At 45.9% G+C, this 18,039-nt stretch overlaps 1 protein-coding gene across 2 annotated transcripts in view; it reads right to left on the reverse strand.

The window, feature by feature from the left end:
- Positions 1-639: 639 nt before the first annotated feature.
- The window catches only part of ELAVL1 (ELAV like RNA binding protein 1), a 53,426-nt gene continuing 36,026 nt past the window's right edge, over positions 640-18,039 (reverse strand). The window contains exons 4-7 of one of the 2 annotated variants that reach the window (XM_038740677.1): positions 17,750-17,903; positions 6,814-7,039; positions 4,359-4,493; positions 640-2,264 (exon numbers count right to left, since the gene is read on the reverse strand). In XM_038740677.1, the coding sequence (XP_038596605.1) occupies positions 1,940-2,264; positions 4,359-4,493; positions 6,814-7,039; positions 17,750-17,903 (840 nt within the window). In that variant the 3' untranslated portion in view covers positions 640-1,939. The remainder of the gene's footprint in view (positions 2,265-4,358; positions 4,494-6,813; positions 7,040-17,749; positions 17,904-18,039) is intronic. The other variant, XM_038740678.1, reaches the window with a different exon arrangement.

The raw sequence follows: 18,039 nt of genomic DNA on the forward strand, positions 1-18,039 counted from the left end.
CACGTCAGCCCGGAGGGCTGGCTAGGCGCAGGATGGCCCAGTGGAAAGCACACAGGATCCCGGCACCCTCACTTGCCTGCTGGGTGGCTTTGGACACATCATCGCCTAACCTTTCAGGGCCCTCCCGCCCTCTCTGATTGTGAGACAGGGACCGGATCAGCTTCTCTTGTTGCTACCTCAGGGCTGGGCGCGTAGTAAATGCTTAACATATACAACTGTCCTTAAGCACAAGAAAGTAAGAAAGCTGACAGCTGTCAAGAATTAACACCTGGGTCCTCTTTAAGCTAGGCACCTTAGGGTCGCTGCCTCTCTGGGGACTTTACTGGCCTCCTGGGCCTATTTCATCTGGTCTCTTTTCGGTCCCCTCTCCTAGCAGCTACGGTTGGTAGTTTTTTTTCGAACACTTCATCCTGTGACTAGACAGGTTCTATCTCACGAATTTAGAAGTGCCTTTTCTTGAATAAAAGTCTTCATAATCCAAGGTTTTCTTTGAAAACAACTCTCCCTGAATGTTGGAATTCCTGAAATACCAAGCCAAAAAAAAAGAAAAGAAAAGAAAAGAAAAGAAAAGAAACTGAAAATAAAAAAAAACAAAACAAAATTTGAGCAAAACAAAATCAAATTTAATGGTCTTAAATGCAAAAGTAAAAACAAACAAAAACCACAAAAAAGCAAAAGAAAATTAACAGAAACAGAACAACTCAAAACGTCAAGGCAGTCTGAAGAAAACTCTGGGGTATTAATCTTTAGAACTACAAATCAAAGGGCTTTTTTTTTTTGTTAATAGCTAACTTGCAAGAAATCAGTACTTTTTTGCTGAGTGTTCAGAGGTAAAGCAAACTTTTCAAGAAAATCCTACTGAGAGAGAAAACAAGTCCAGCGCTCAAAGGAAGGGATGCAGAGAACACAGTGCTCAAATGTTCATGAGTGCTATTCCAAAACAGAGCGACCCTTGTGGGGTGGCAAACCCTGCTGCTGCTGCGGCTGCTAGCTTCCAAACTGGAAAAATATCTTGGGGAAAGACATATCCTATGGCGTGCACCGTGCGTACAATGTTGGGACAGAAGACCCGGGATATCAAAGGAGCCACAGATAGCCCCATTTTGGGGGTCGAGGAACAGGGGGCTAAATTTGACTGGAATCTTTGTGGAGTTTCTCTGAAACTCTTTGGTCCGTCCCTATTAGAACTGGGGCTTTGGGAAGTGTGTGTGTGTGTGTGTGTGTGTGTGTGTGTGTGTGTGTGTATGTGTGTGTGTGGGGGGGAGTCCTTCAAACGTTTTAAATTCGACAGCTTGGCTGCCGCTCGGAGTGAAACTTACCTCACCAATGGTGTTAAAAGTTAGGCTGGCATGCTACTACTTACAAGACCACTTTAAAAGGAGCAATTACGGGCTGCTTCCAAAAGCAATATACCATCAACAAAAGCATCGGCAATTCTACACTTGAAACTTTTAAGCCATTGAGAAAAAGCACACTCAGCACCAATCTAACATCTTCAGTCTTTAAAAAAAGAAAAAAAAAAAGGGGGAAAAAAATAAAGAAAAGAGAAAAAAAGGAAAGAAAACATTTTTCCCCCCAGTTTTTGGAGACGACATCCAATGAAACGAATGTTAGAGAGTCTTATAAGTTAAAGCATGCTTCAATTTTTACCACCATCCAGAGGGGCTGGTTCGTTAATGCGGTCTACTTAGATTTCAGTGTAATATATATTTTAAAGGAAATAACTTAAGAAACCTAAAATTGGTCTAACGTTGCGGGATCTCAAACATTTGAACATGTCGGTTGCATCCCAGAGTATAAAAAACCTCTTCACTTCTCATTTAGACTAAGACAAACACTTTGTGAAAGTTGGCATGAAATGAGTTTTACACTAACAAAAATGTTTCCACTTCGGTCACTCAATTACCTATTCCATACAAAAAGCATGAGCGTGAGCAAGTTATTTGTGGGACTTGTTGGTTTTGAAGGAAACCTGTAAGATTTTGTCCCCCAGGCGATAACCATTGAGGCTTGCTATGGCCATCGCTGCTTCTTCATAGTTTGTCATGGTTACAAAGCCAAAGCCTTTGCACTTGTTGGTGTTGAAATCGCGAATAACTTTCACATTGGTAACTGCGCCAAAGGGGCCAAACATCTGCCAGAGGATTCCCTCATCAGCATCTTGGCCCAGGTTGTAGATGAAGATGCACCAGCCTGAAGAGGCGTTTCCTGGGACATTTACACCCGAGAGCCCACTCATGTGATCTACACCCATAGGGGAGAACCTAGCAAATAAAAAGCACAACATTCACGTAAAACTTCAAGTCAATCAAACATGGAAGAAAAGCAACTGAAGATAGCTCAACATCTTAGATGCAGATACCCCAGATGACTGACTGACCGAAGCCGGTGCTCTACCCCCCCGCCCCCGCCCCCTCGCCGCCCCCTGCCCCGCCCCGTGCCCTCCTCCCCGCCCCCCCGTCAACCCCCAAATAACCGAGCAGCTGCACGGGCCTGACTGCTAGCTTGTAGGGTGGCGGCTGAAGTGAGCACCTGCCCCGAGGACTGTGGGGAGGGAGTAAGAGACCATGGCCCCTGAGTTATGCGGGGCTGGAGAAACCCATCTGTGTTGGCTGAAGGTGCAAACTAGGGGCAGGGCCTGAGCCTCAGGGGCTGCTTCAGAGTACCCCTCCCACAACCAACCCCTAAGGGGCAAAGAAGGTTTCAGGCCAGTCAGTGTGGCCCCAAAAGGGGGCATTGGGCCAGGGAGGGGCACCCCGCCCCCCCAACCTCCCCAAGCAGTCAGACTCGCTCTCTGGATGGAGGCTCCAAAGTTGGACTAATGGAGACTCCACCTTGTGCCCTGTAAACTCAGTCCAACAGAGCTCACCAGTGCCCAGGGACCTGTTCCCAGGCCTAACAAACACTCCCAACTCACTCTCCTGCCCTCACATCGAGCCACTCATTCTTTCTCCTTTGGAGTGCCCAATGCTCAGCTGAACGCACACTCCCATTGCCTAAGGTCTCCTTTGGTCGTTTGGAGGTAAGCTGGACAATGGACTAAGTGACCCTAATGAAGAAGGCTTTCTAACCCAAATCACTGATTTTGCTGTGAAATGTGACAGTTGCTAGCTCAGTCATGCCTGGTTGTCACCTGGCCTGCCCTCAATCAAGCCTCACAATCTACTTGATGTAGAGGGTGCAAAATATAGGTGGTGGGGCAAATTTTCCCCGGATCCATGTTCTCTGTCAGATGTTTTACCAATGATGGGTTGAATGGTCTCAGAGAAAGCTAGGTAAGGGTTGACATAGAAAACATTTGGGACAGCATGACGTGTTCTGCAAGTGAACGGCTCTCCCGTGGGCTGGAGTGCATTGCGTATCACAAACACACACACCCAATAACTGGATTAAAGTCTCTGACCAGAGGAAATGAGGCTCCAATGAAACAATCTACAGGTAGACCCTCTATAGGCTTGAGTGGACTGCTTCCTCAAAATGCCATTCACGCAACAGTCTTTTGGCAAGGCAACCGACTGCACGATGCTTTTGTCCTCGCTCACGTGCTCTCTCTAAATGTGGAACACTTGGAAATATAATCAAGGTCATAGCTTTAGAGCCAATGTTTAGATTGATTCAAGGATGACAGATCCAAGATAGGTTGTTAGGGGGTGGGGGGAAATTAGGGCTGTCAGATGGTCCCTCCCCTATGCAGTGAGACACCCAGGAGGGCAAACCACTACAATGGTCTTCATAGCACTCTTTGCTATCACTGTCAGGGACAGAACGCTGGGCCAAATGGATCATTGGACTGATGCTGTCTGGTTCCTTTTTACTCATATAAAAAATGATGGTTGAGCCAAACTCACCAAAACTTGGACTGAGCCGCGAGCTGAATTCTTCCCTTTTACCCAAAGCCTCAAGGGTATTTGAGACAACAAGTAGCTAACGTAACTTTTATAGATTTAACTTACCTAACACATTAAAATGCGTTTTAAAAAAATGTACACAGGTATCTGTGTTATAACCCTAGCTAGGCTGGGGTGGGGGGGTGGGGGGTGGGGGAAATCACCTAAAAGCTGGAAACATGGTCCTTTAAACAACTGTATGTGTGCTTCTGCCTCAAGCCTTACATGATATTTCTAAAACTTCATTACTTTTTTCAAATTTTCCCTCCTATGAATACATGGCAAGCTATAAATTTTATTCTGGTCTGCCACGGGACCATGAAAAGCGTTCTGAGTTTACGTTTGCCATCCCCTGAGTTTCCATCACTTAGCCCACCACAGTCAGCTGTTAGTGGATTTACTCTACAAATTTCTTTTACCCTGCTACTCATAAATGTAGCCCCAATTTCCCTTCTTGCATATACATCTCACCAATCCGTGCACTGCACCACCTGGCAAAGTGTTCCAGCAGCCATCACCAGAGCCAACTCTGATTTTTGCTCTTTTGTGCCTCCCTCTTCCAATTTGCTTTCCAGGCATCTGGAAACTGCCATTAGGCAGTGTGGCCTAGTGGAAAGAGCACAGCACCAGGAGTCAGGAGACCCAGGTTCTAATCCCAGCTGTACCATCTGCCTGCTGGGTGACTTTGGGCAAGTCATTCAACCTCTCTGGGCCTCAGTTCTCTCATCTGTAAAATGGCGAGACGATACCTGTGCTCCCTCCTTCAGACTGTGAACCCCTTGGGAGATAGGGACTGTGTCAAATCTGGTTATCTTGTATCTACTTCAGTACTTAGCACTGAAGGAACATAAGCATCATCAGTACTCATTGTTACGATGATGACGACTAGTGGGATTTCCTCTCCTTCCAATTGTTCCTCCTCCTCCTCTCCCCTCATTAGCTTCTACTTTTGGCTGCCGCTGGATTTCCAGCTGTTTTTATTTCCATCAGTTTCTGCATTCATTGATGGCTTCTTCCTTTATTTTCTTTTCTATGAGGCCCTTCTCATTTCTGGCTCCCTGTCTTCTGGTTTCCAATGGCTCAGTCATTTGCTGGACAAGAGAATTCAAACTTAGCCACCTTATTGGAGCCAATTTTAATATATTTTGGGACTGTCGAGTGCAATTAATATTCCCATCTCATAATACCCCACAGTAATTCTCTACAAATGACTAGACCTTGGGGAAGAAAGACTGATTGAGCACGCAGTCAAGAGACAAGGATTAACCAGATACCAATCACTCCTTAGAAAAGAGCTTTCACTAGTGGCACTGAGTTCACGTCTTTTGGCTTAGTACAGTGCCTGGCATGTAGTAAGCGCTTAACAAATACCGTAATTATTATTAGCTTTTCAAACAATGATGGGGACAGTGTTTTGCTGGTTGAGGGACCTACAGTTGGTAATCAGAACTAGGGACACAAAAGGGTCTTTTAAAGTCCTCAAAAACCCAGTGGGATGGGCAATATGTCAACTGTTTTTCAGAAAAATGACAGGCCCCGGCTGAGACTACACAATAAGGCAGTGACAGAACCAAAATATAGAGTTTGAAATTACTGACTTCAAGTGAAAGCTACTTGTGGGCACAGAATGTATTGACTGGTTATTGTGAATCTTCCAAACACTTTGGCTAGTGCTTTGCACCTCGTGGGCACTCAATCAAATCTAGTAGTAGTAGTAACAGTATTTATTGAGCACCCCCTGGGTGCAGTGCACTGTACTAAGCGCTTGGCAAATACAAAACAAGTGACCCAATTCATTTTCTGTCCACAGGGATCTTAAAGTCTAATGGGGAGAGTCAAACATAAAAGTATTTTCAAACCAATGTCATTAAGAAAACTAATTGAACAGACAACAGAATAAACGTAAGTGTGGTAGAAATTCATAAGTGTTAAAAAAATGACTGACGGGTTTCTATAACTCGGGATGCTGCGAATTAATCAGGGAAGGCTTATTGCCGGAGGTGGGTTCTCGGGAGGGCTTTGACTGTGGCAGAACTGTAGCCTGTAGGATTTGGAGAGGGAGGGGGTTTCCAGCTGAGGGGCAGCATGAGTGAAGGGATGAAGATGGGAGAGTCTAGAGCAGGGTACCATTAGGTTGGCTTGGGAGAAGTGAAGAAAGTGGGTTGGAGTGTAATGGGGTGAAGAGAACAGACACGTGGCCAATTTGGGAGTTTTGGCTTGATGAGGAGGGCCTCAGGAAGCCAGTGGTGGGGTTTTCAGTAGCAGAAGAAATGCGCTGCTGCTACTAATGCTACTACGACTGCTGCTACTGACTTTCACCCAGGTGTCTTGGTCCATTAACCCCACCCAGCCTCCCATCCCAGGGTCCAGGTTCGAAACAGAAAAAAACTAGAAAAAAAATCACAAGGATTTTAAGTGCTTTAAGACCCTCAAACCTTGCGGTGGGGGTTTGGAAGGGTGGGGGATGGCCACCTTTTATAAAGTTTGCTCTTCAACTGCTAGTAGAACCTGGCTTTGGCATCAGAAATCCCCACTCAACCAGACAATGACTTAAGTCCCATTTCCTGCTCTCTTAGGAGGAGGCAGCATTGTCATCTTCCTTTTCTCTTTTTACCTGGAGACGCTGAAATCAAATTCTCCCCGGAAAAAACTGAGTTTGATGGTATCTAGAATCCCACTGATTTCAGATAAAAGAATTCTATGGCAATACATCACTTAAGTAAAAGATACTTTGGGGGAGGGGGAGAGGATGAGAGGGAGGGTTATCTTTTGATTCTTGAGAAAACAAACTTTGACCAGCCTCACTTTAGCCGTATTTCCCACATAGCTTATTTCTCCCCGAAAGGACAAAGCCGTCTAATAGCTTCAAATGATTGAGGGAAGGGTGAGTGCATAGATCTTAAATGAATGAATCTTCCTGACCCACCTGAATCTTTGTGCCTGATGATGAACTGGCCCTCCAAACCGTCTAGCTGGTGAATGATACAGCTGCGAGAGCAGTGCCACATTTTTATTCTGGTTAGGGTTGGCAGCAAACTTCACTGTAATGGGCTCGGAGGAACCTGGGGGTTTATGGCCATTGAAACTGGTAATTGCCTCTTCTGCTTCTGATCTTTTGTCAAACCGGATAAATGCAACCCCTCTGGACAAACCTTTTCAACAAACCAATAAAAATGCAGTTAGGGGAAAAAGTCAAATACTTTTCAAACGGAAAAACAAGAGTCAAAATAATTCTGAAGTCAAATTGTCTTTTGTTGGTGGATCCTCGGGAGGAAAAAAAACCTCAAACCTGAATGATGAAATACAACAAATCAAACTCACTTTTCTCCAATATTGACTCAATAAATGGTGAATCACTGAGTGGCAGTTGCTAAACCACTTGCGAAACAGTGGGGCCGGGGATCTCGGGGCCAGCTGAAATTTTAATTCATGAAACCATATCCCTAAAATCAGACGAGGTTCTTCTCTCAAAAGTAACACTAAAAAGGATTCTGTAGGATAAAACAAGACAGAGGGAAGCAGCGTGGCCTAGTGAAAAGAGCCCAGGCCTGGGAGTTAGAGAACCTGGGTTCTAATCCCGGCTCCACCACTTGTCTGTTGTGGGATCTAGGGCAACTCACTTCACTTCTCTGGGCCTCAGTTCCCTCATCTGCAAAATGGGGATTGAGTACCTTTTCTCCCTCCTACTTAGACTGTGAGGCCCATGTGGGACCTGATTATCGTGTATCTACGCCAGTGTTTAGTACACAGTGCTTGGCACAAAGTAAGTGCTTAACAGATACCACAGTTATTAAACACATATTGCAATTGTTTACATTTTCAACAACTAAACCACAATCTCTTTTTTAAAGCCACAATTTGTTAGAGGTTTTCTTTTCAGGCAAATATTGATAAAACACTTTGACGCATACCAATCAGGAAAATGCTAAAAATAACCAAGGACCAAAAAAGCCAGGATTGAAAATAAATTCCTAGCATCTCCTGACATTGGAGAATTTCACACCCCATATTCCTACCCTGCAAGCTTCCCTCTCCCCCCAACCCCTACCAATTCAACCCCTCTTGTAGAGGGCCTCCCACCCTGCCCCCTGCAATGAGAAGCAGCATGGCTCAGTGGAAAGAGCGCGGGCTTTGGAGTCAGAGGTCATGGGCTCGAATCCCGGCTCTGCCAATAGTCAGCTGTGTGACTCTGGGCAAGTCACTAACTCCTTTGTGCCTGTTACCTCATCTGTAAAATGCGGATTAAGACTGTGAGCCCCCTGTGGGACAACCTGATCACCTTGTAACCTCCCCAGTGCTGAGAACAGTGCTTTGCACATAGTAAGCGCTTAATAAATGCCATTATTATTATTATCCCGCAACTTTGTGCTCTGTGGAAAAGGCCCAGAAAATTCCTGCTTCTGCTTTTTGAAGAGGATTTCATGTAGCAAGGATGCTTTTATTTTCCACTTATGTTCAGTTACAGTCTCCCTTAACCATCATACCTATTTATATTCCCCAATCAAAGGAAACCCAAATAACATCTTTCGGGGGGGGGTGGGGGGTCATTTTATGCTAGGCCCCCCCCCACCCAGGGACATTATCCTACATGGACTTCTCTGCCTCAGTTCTCTCCATGAGATGGAATATGGGCTATTACTCCACAGCACGGAACCCTCTACAATACTGGAATGTAGAGGACAAGAGTCCAGCCAGCTCTGCTCTTTCAACTTTCCCAGCAAAAGCAGCAGGAATGTGAAAAATGCCTAACATGGCATCCTCTGCCTTCCCTCTGGAGGCCCAGCCAGAGAAACGCTCCTAGCCGACTCAAGCGACCATGGTTATTGCATCAAGCTCTGTTCAAGCTATTCTGGAAGCCAACACATATCCTGTTCCTCCCATGCCTCAGAAGAGAACACTACTTGATCCAGGACAGCTGATATTCTCATCAGCCCTGGACCAAATCTGGCACAACTGAGCCGCAATTATGTGAAAGAGACATTTTCCACCGCCAGAGAACCATTTTCACTGGACTGTTCTCTTCATATAAGAGACAGGAAGCTGTTTAGCAGCCTTTCCTGCTAACTTAGAAAGACATATTTTGACTGGCATTAAAGTATCTATCTTAATTGCACCATTTATTAACTCACATGCCTGCCAATGCAAGCTTTATTAAAAGGCCGCATTTTCGCCGGGAAAAAAAAATATAGAGAGAGGCTTTATGAGTGTTTCTGTGGTTGGTGCTCTCTTGTTGACAGGAAAAAAGATCACATGTTTTGGCTTTAGACTTACAGATTGGCAAGGTCTCGGGCCCCAGATGATAACAGGTTAATTATTTCTCTGCCTCAAAGGTTCCCTTCCGGACGCTTAGTTTATCCCCTCGACTTACACAGAACTCAAAGTCCTTTTTCTCCCCCCAACATCCTTCCTCCTTCCAGGAGGTCTAGAGTCAATAATTCTATTTATTTATTTCGATGCTATTGATGCCTGTCTACTTGTTTTGTTGTCTGTCTCCCCGTTCTACACTGTGAGCCCATTGTTGAGTAGGGACTGTCTCTATCTGTTGCCAAACTGTACTTTCCAAGCACTAAGTACAGTGCTCTGCACATAGTCAGTGCTCAATAAATACGATTGAATGAGTGAATGAATGAATGCGATAAATAATCCATTTCTCTACCATTCTCCTGCCACGAACCCTCCCTCATCCTGGATGGTGCGACCTGCAAGGGTGTCTAAGGCATCAGAAGACAATTTCTTGCTTACCTCCTTTGCGGGAGGGTGCCTATTCATCAGGCAGCTCTCAACCTAAGGCTACATTGGAACTCGATGTCAGGCTGTGGCTGGCCTTTCTTTCACTATTTACAGAATGCTGACTGGACAATAGACCGGCCCCTACTTGGCCCCGCAGAAGTTTTGTTGAGGATGGCATCTCACTTCCTCTGGGCACAGGTGCTGCTCAACATATTGGGACAACGGGTCATTTTTCTGGCACCTAAATGATCTAGGCAGCTGGTCCTGAGACCTTCAGCGTTTCAGTGCACTCGCTACTAACCTCTGTGCTCACCAGTGCTCTCCCTTCCCACATCCAGAGCTGGTCATACCTCTTCTTAACTGAGCTCAGTTGAAAACGTGTGGGAAATTTTTGACATTCCAATCGCGGGAGTGCAGTTCCCGTTTCACAATCAGCATTACTGAGTCACACTGGTCAGCGGGCAAGTCCCTGACCACCACAGGTGCGGAAGCACCTGCCTTTTGCAGCTTTACTCCTCCTTCTCCACAGGAAAGGGCAGGAAGGTCCGTCCCCTCTGGAAGAAAACCAGCTGCATTCGCTGGGAAGGGATTCTGTTCTCAGGAGAGGGGGCATCTGAGCTCCACATCTGGCCTTCTGGGCTGGATCAACAAGTCAGAGTCCACTCGGTTTGCCTACCAGAAGCCCTCGTCCCTTAGGTGAATCTCACCCTCTGGCAAACGGTCTCATTTTTCAGGTGGAAGCTGGCATGTAAGCTCAGCCAGGAGGAGGCAGGCAGCTGCTGCTGTTGCTGCACCGGGCCCCATTTTGCTTTCGGACGTGTGACACTCTGACCAACCTTCTCTCCTTGCTGGCTCCCATCACTGCGTCTTTAATGACCAAGTTGAATTCAAAAGAGAAGAATGAGTGGGGATCATCACTCGATGGAGGGAAGTACCAGGGTATTGGGGAGGGTGGAGGGTGTGGGGGAGAGGAGGGGAGGGTGGGCTCTTCAACAAATGCATGAACTCAGGCCGGGAAAGGATGTGGCTTCTCAGGCAGGCAGCTGGTGACATACACTGGATCACATCCTGGGCCCGGTCTGACTTCCCTGCACTTGCTGGAAGCAGGAGGGACAGCCTGTGTTTCAACTCATTTGGGATAGGTTCTAGGCAAATCAAGCCATTTAGGTAAATGGCTAATCCTTGCCTGGCCCTTCCTCTTCCCCACCTCTCTCCTTGGCTTGGTTGAAAATCTGCAGTCGCTTCCTTGGCTTAGGGGCTTTTTCACCTGGGCCTTGCCATCATTTTCCTGAAAAGAGTCTTAACGTGTGCCAACGGTGCCAAAGGAGAAGCTGTCGTCTTGGCATTCTGATGATGGGTGTGAGGGAAAGACTTCCAGTTTCCCCACAAGTGAGTTCACAGCTGTAAGGCTCATTTATCAGGGCTCCAATATAACCCTTGCCCCCACCCCACAGCCCTAAGAGAAAATTAGAGAGAGGTTAAGACTAGGGCTAGAGCTTAGTGTTAGGAATGACCAAACTTTAAAACACCCTTTGGAATGGTTTGCTGCTTTTTTCTGGAAAACACACCCGCAAAGCAGTCGGCCAAACGAGCGTTCAAGGTGGATCCTGCTTTCAAAAGAGCTCTGGCTGTCGGAATGCTTGGATGCTGAAAGACGTGGCAAGATCCCCTTAGCCAAGAAAATGATCACTAGGTAGATTCGACCACTATAACTCAGCCACGTGTGTGACCATACTGCTGGATACTTATCTATAAGATACAACAGTCTTTTTAGTTTCATGGCTTTTTTAGCAGACAAAGTGTTGGAAAAGAGCGGATCAAAACCTGTGCTATCTGCTCTCCACTCTCCCCCCCGATGGAGGCAAAATATTAAGATTGATCATGCTTGTTCTGGAAAAGTTCTGAACTGACACCTCACATGTCGTGTGGTAGCCTGAGACTATCAAAGCTGTCTCAGATGGATCATCACCTCTGCACTAACTATAAAGAGCCACAGTGCACAGCTATTCACATTTTAGGAAAAAACTGTAAGACAGAACTCATTTCCTCTTGTGCTACAGAAGGACCTATCGAGAACTTTACTAAACTTTTTAATTTCTCGTAAATGCAAGAGAAACTGCCACTGAAGGAAAGCCTAGAATGAAAGAGAGCGCAAGAGCCATCCTTGGGGGAAAAATCTACATTCTGAGAAAACAGCACGGAGTAGAAACACGGAAAGGGAAAATATGTGCTTGTGTGGGGAAGATAGAATGATTTCAAAATCAAAATTGCCCAACCTCATGTAGAAACAACCAAAGGCACACACACAAACAAAAAACAAAAACCTTCCTTAAAAAAAAGCTTGTGGGACATGAACTGCTTATAAATTCCCTGAAGCCAAAAAAGGTTAGTTTGCAACAATCCAGATAACAGGACACTACGCACAGAAATGTAAGCAACTAACAGCAGTTTGTAGCAGCTATCTTAAGAGCAACTCAGCGCTTCGTACACTGCAGTGCACCCGATACGTGCCTATTAGAGTACTACAACTCTGAACAGCTGTTTGCACAGAAGACTGAAATAAACTCTTCAATCAACCAACAGGTAGCATTCTCTGAGGGCCTACTCCATGCAGAGCACTGTACTAAGCATTTGGAAGAGTACAGTAGAATCAGTGAACACAATCCCTGCCCTCAAGGAGCTTACAGTTTGGTGGGGGAGACAGACACTGAAATACATTACAGATAGGAGGAAGGAATAGAGAGCCTAAGTGCAATGGGAACTGTGAGTACTTATGAGCTTAGGGGGTGCAGAAGGGCTCAAGTGGCATTTGGGGGATAAGGAATGGAGAGATAAAGAGATGCATTAGAGAAGCCCTTCTGGAGGAGATGTGAGTTCAGAAGGGGATGAAAGAAGGGGGAGAACAGTGAAAGAGAGCTAAGGATAATTTTTTTTTTACTTACTGAAGGAAAAAAAAAAATCCACAGACAGCCAGTTTAAACACAGAACCTTTCTGAATGGCACAAACCTCCAGATTATGTCCAGGAAAACCTTACTGTTAAACAGATGAGAGGAGAAAAGCTAATCGCATGTTAGTTAAGTCAATGAAAAAGTCTTTCCAGCCAGGGTTGACTGAGCAAGGGCTTGTAGGACTTCTCAGGTAAAAGCAAATCCAAGTATCAGCAGCTGTGACCTTCCGATTCATGGGTGTCTGAATTGGAATTGCTCTCATTCCTGCCCATCCTGCGCAAACACCCTCCAGCCCCACTCAGGTCAGACCAGAGACTCTTCGTCAAGAAAAGGAAAAACATCTTCAGAAGCTGCTACCCTAAGACCTACAAGATCCTGACCTTCCCACAACTGATGCAGCACTGAACCCCCTCCCTCCTCCCCACTAGAAGGGGAATATCTGTTAAGGGAGCTGAAACTTTCACCTGCAGTCACTTCTCTGTTAAATTCCTGTATTTGGCTGTGTTTCCCTAGGGCAGAAGGAAACTTTCGCAGCCCTATGTCTCAATTTGAGAGGAAAAGCAGAGGCCCTCTGTGGAAAGCTACAGCCCAAGTGCAAAATGACAACTCTGGACAAGGACCAAGAGGCGACAAGGAACTGTGGGGAAAAGTCAGGGCCACAGTTGCTTTTTGGGGATCCTGGCAAACGCAGCCTGAGGTGGGCTCATTCCCTGCCCTGATGAGGACCCTGGATGAGGTTCAAGAGGAGGGTCCACTAGATTGAGCTGTGCACAAAAATAAAGGTTCAAACTTGATTGGCAGTTGAAGTAGGGGCTTGGGGGATGGGGAGGAAAAACAGATGACCAGGAATCGGATTCCAATCCAGGAACCCTCCCCATGCGTGTGTGCACGCCCCCCCGCCCTCCACCACTAAGATTACCGTGGCTCCACTTTTCAGTCCGTAAAATGGAGGTGAGCACCAGTCACTCGCTAGTTATCCCATTAGGAATTTTGTGTTAATAATACTGAGTTTTCCTTCGTCTGAAGAGCAGGTAAATTCAATCAATCAATCAATAGTATCTGAGGGAGCACTGTAGCAAGTACTTGGGAGAGTACACACGAGATGGCTGGTCCCCATCCGCAAGGAGCTTACAATCTAGTGGAGACAGATATTAAAAGAAAGCACAGATGGGGGACCCAACAGAGTTTCAAGATACATACCTAAGTGCTTAGGTGGCATGGAAGTGCTGAAGTGGCAGTGTGCACGTGGTGGGGGAAAAGAGAGATTCATTAGGAAAGATCTCCTGGAGATGTGATTTCAGAAGGGCCTTCAAGATGGGAAGAAGAGTGGTCTTTAAGATGTGAACGGGAAGGGAGTTCCAGGCAGAAATGAGAGCAGGAGCAAGAGGACAGTGGCGAGATGAGAACGAGGTACAATACGTTGGCTTGAGAGTAGCAAAGTGGGCAAGCTGGGGTGTAGCGGCAGAGGAACGAGAGTAAATAATGGGGAGAGAGCTGAGTACCTTCAAGCTGATGGGTCAGGAGTTTCTGCTTGATGCAGAAAGGGGCAACCATTGGAGGTTTATGAGGACTGAGGAGACGTGCACAGAGCGATATTTTTTAGATCCAGGCAACATAGTGAAGTGTTGCCTGGAGAGAAGAGAGGCTGGGGGCAGGGAGGGATACAAATCCTAGGACCAGTGTGGTAGCAGCTTGAATGAGGAAGGACAGATTCTACAGCCATGAAGACAAACCTGACAGACTTGGCGACTATTTGGGTTGAAGGACAGAGATTAGCTAAGGATGCTGGTTTTGTCACCAGTCATGGGAAAAATGGGAGAAGGTTTGAGAGGGAAGATGGAGTTCAATATCAGATATGTTGAGCTTGAGATGCCAGAGGGACATCCATGTACAGATGTCCTGGAGGCAGGAAGAGATGAGAATTTTGTTTATTTAAAAATGGTATTTGTTTAGTGCTGACACTGTGCCAGGCACTGTACTAAGCGCTGGGGTAGATACAAACTAATCAGCTTGGACACAGTCCATGTACCACTTGGGGCTCAGTCTCATTCCCCATTTTACAGATAAGGCAACAGGCCTGGAGAACTTAAGTGACTTGCCCAAGGTCACACAGCAGACAAGTGGCAGAGCCAGGACTAGAACTCAGGTCCTTCTAACTCCTAGGCCCGTGCTCTATCCACTAGGCCACAATAATCCTTGTACAGAGGAGAGAAATTGGGGCTAGTAAAATAGATTTGGGAGTCATCTGCGTAGAGGTGAATTGTGTGTGGCAAACTAGAACATGTTGGTGATCTGCCCAGGTTCACCAAAACACTGCCTGGACCCATCAGGGTTTTTTTTTTTTTTTGGGGGGGGGGGGGCGGGGGAGTGTCCCAGGGGCCAGCCCTGAAGCTTGTTACAATCACCTTCATGGAAGGAATGCTTAACTGATGAGCCCTGTACCTGCCCCCTGGAGAGAACTCTTACCTCTGGTTTATGCCCTCACAGTAGGGGCTTAATAAAGCAAGGAATGAACTTTGCTCTTAGCAATCCCACCACTGAATATACAAACTCTTCAAACATGGGAGAATCGGGATCATTTAGCTTCTTTAGCTCCAAGGATTGATGATTGCTCATAAACAGCACCAACTGTCCACGGACTTATCTCCATAGGCTTCTCTATGGATTCTTGTGAACATTAAAGATCAGAATTCATCATACACCAGCCAAATGGCTTGGGTGGTCTAGTCCAACACTTCTGCCTTTATGGGAGTCTTGGGTTCCCTGCCTTAAAATGGAATCACCACCACCAAGGAGCATTTCATTCACTCCACTACTGGATTGAGAATTTCCACTATGAGATGCATCTTGGGGATCTGACTTCTCATTACTTTTAGAGAGATTCTCTCCCTCTCTCCCCACAGTCACAGCCCTTCAAATTCCTTTTCCACAGCGAGGGCTTGGGGAAGGGAGTTAATCTAGGAGCACCAGATTTTAGTGACAAGCCTGGCATACTAAAGAGACACTGACAATTGCACTCTGGTTCCCTCTTGAACAAACTCTGACCTTCTCTGTAGCCTAGATCTCAAGCGAAAGTCAAAAGCTATAAAAGCATCCCTCAGCCAAGGTTCAATTGATGGGAGTTACAAATAGGATACACTTATGAAGCTTCCAATTAAATCTCTAAAAGTTTAACCCTTACTCAATTCACAAGTTAAGCATCACAGGTTTCTTACCTAGCAGACTCTGGGAAAAGTTAATTCAAAACAATAGCTAGAAATGTAATTACATGGTGCCAAATTTACTTCAATTTGAAAAACATACGAAAAGGTACTTCACCCAAAACTCGAGGAAAATCAAAACAGTACACAGCAAAAGCCTATCATGACAAAAACTGATTTGGAAAAATCTGATGAGGACATCTTCAATCAATGGTATTTATTGAGTGCTTACTGGTACTAAGCTCTTGGGAGAGTACAATACAACAGTGTTGGTAGACATGCTCCCTGCCCACAAGGAGAGAGAAACCAATGGGGAAAATATTTTGGACAGGCCTGACCAGTCTTCGTAATGCTTTTGGGTTTGAAAACTTGGCAAAAATAGCATGCAAGAGCACACGGCTGCAAAACTGGGGTGGCAAGAGGTTAAGAGCCAAGACAGGGTATTTTGGCCCAAATCACCCTAAGTTTTCCGCCTGGGAGACAAGTCCAAAAGAGAGGGAATCAAAGGATCCTCTCTTCAAACAGAGCCACCAATCAACCAATGGCACCCGAGGGGTTATGCTGTACTGAGCCCTGTATTAACAGGACAGGAGTGCAGTATTCTAGTTGTCACCTTGATCCTACCCATCTGGTTTGGGACGTCCTAGCCGTCTATTCTAATCAAGAAAATCTAGGGACGGGCAGACCCTACAGTAGAGCGGGGTTCTGATCCTTGTCAATGTGGTTGTATCACAAATGACTAATCAGAGGGGGAGGAGAGTGTACATTTTCCCATACACATACACGCTAGAACCTGGGAGTCACTCTAGAGCCCCTGGAAAAGCAGTATGAAATTCCTTTACGTGCTCTATCCTGTAATGATAAATGTCACTATCGTTTCCTCTTTATTAGAAAGTCATTCATGGCATAACAATCACAGAATTAAAGAGATGAGGAGTTGTAATAGGACCATGGGTCTTTGCAGGAGGCTGCAGAAGTACAAGCTGGTTCTGCTGACTGGGGCTTTTCAACTTTAGTGAAGAATTTATCCAGTTTAGAATAGCCAGCAGCCTTCTTTTCTTCAGAAAGCACCTCGATCAGGCTAACTCCCTCTGAACACCTCTCTCCATTGGGGCCATTTTCTTCAATCATCTTTATAGGTTCATCCGCTTTCTTTCTTTACTACTGATGCGAGTGAGACTTTTCTTTTGGCATCTTGCAATGAGACACTGTCGAAGTTCGACGAGGTCCTCGTTGGACAACGGTTCCTCTGAATGAGATGCAATTAACTCATCAACACTAGCACCATCCATTTCTAAATTAAAGTCGCCTCCCCAGTTCAACAACTTCTGTGGTTATCTGTTGGGGGGGGCGGGGCGAGGGGCGGGGCAGGGGTCTCTTCCATGCCTTGAGAATCAGACACACTGTGGGCAGGGTCTCCTCCAAGATCCACTGCGTGTTGATTACTTAATCTCAGCCGTGGGGTGGGGGTGGGAGGTGGAGGGGTGGGGAGGGATTTACTTACCTGTAGCACCATGGCCTGAAAATCAAAGTTGGTGGGGTGAAAGTGTGGGGTAAGGTGTCAAATGATGCTGCTGATATCTCGGGGGTGGGGTGAGGGGATGGTGGTGGTGTCACATTGTGGGGTGGTTGTGACCCGGGGTAAGGCATCAAACAGCACAGGCTGCATCCCTGGGGTGGTGGTAACCTGAAGCATGCCAATATAAAGATCATCCCCAAACAAGAGCTTCTTTAATCTCAACTTCCTATCTCTTGCCTAAACGCTCGTATGCTCATGGAAATCATAAAAGATGACCTGCCAGCACATTTATAAACCATGTGGCCCATAGAGTGATTAGATGTTACCATTAAAGGATTAGTTGTACCAGATTCAAAGCTGTACCCAACGAAACAAAACAAAACAAAAAAAATACAACCTAGCATAACCCTGGGTTAACAACTTCACAAGTTCCTGGTTTCGGCCCTTGACATGGGCCGGCATACCTGTAGTTTGATCCACAAGCACACGGGAGTTGATTATACGTCCAAACCGTGAAAACATATCTTCCACATCTTTCTGTGTCATTGTCCGTGGGAGTCCGCTAATGTACAAGTTGGCATCTTTGATAACTTCTGAGCTGGGGCGAGCGTAGGATACCTTGAAAACAAAACGATGCTTTTAATATCTGGTACAAACCACTAAATCAAAGAGGACTTGATTTTCTGAATTAGACTTACAGAACAGGCAACTTTATTTCTATCTAGTGAATTCTCAAGAGGAGATCTCCTGCCTT

This window comes from Tachyglossus aculeatus, chromosome X1, assembly GCF_015852505.1.
Source record: "Tachyglossus aculeatus isolate mTacAcu1 chromosome X1, mTacAcu1.pri, whole genome shotgun sequence".
NCBI lineage: Eukaryota > Metazoa > Chordata > Mammalia > Monotremata > Tachyglossidae > Tachyglossus > Tachyglossus aculeatus.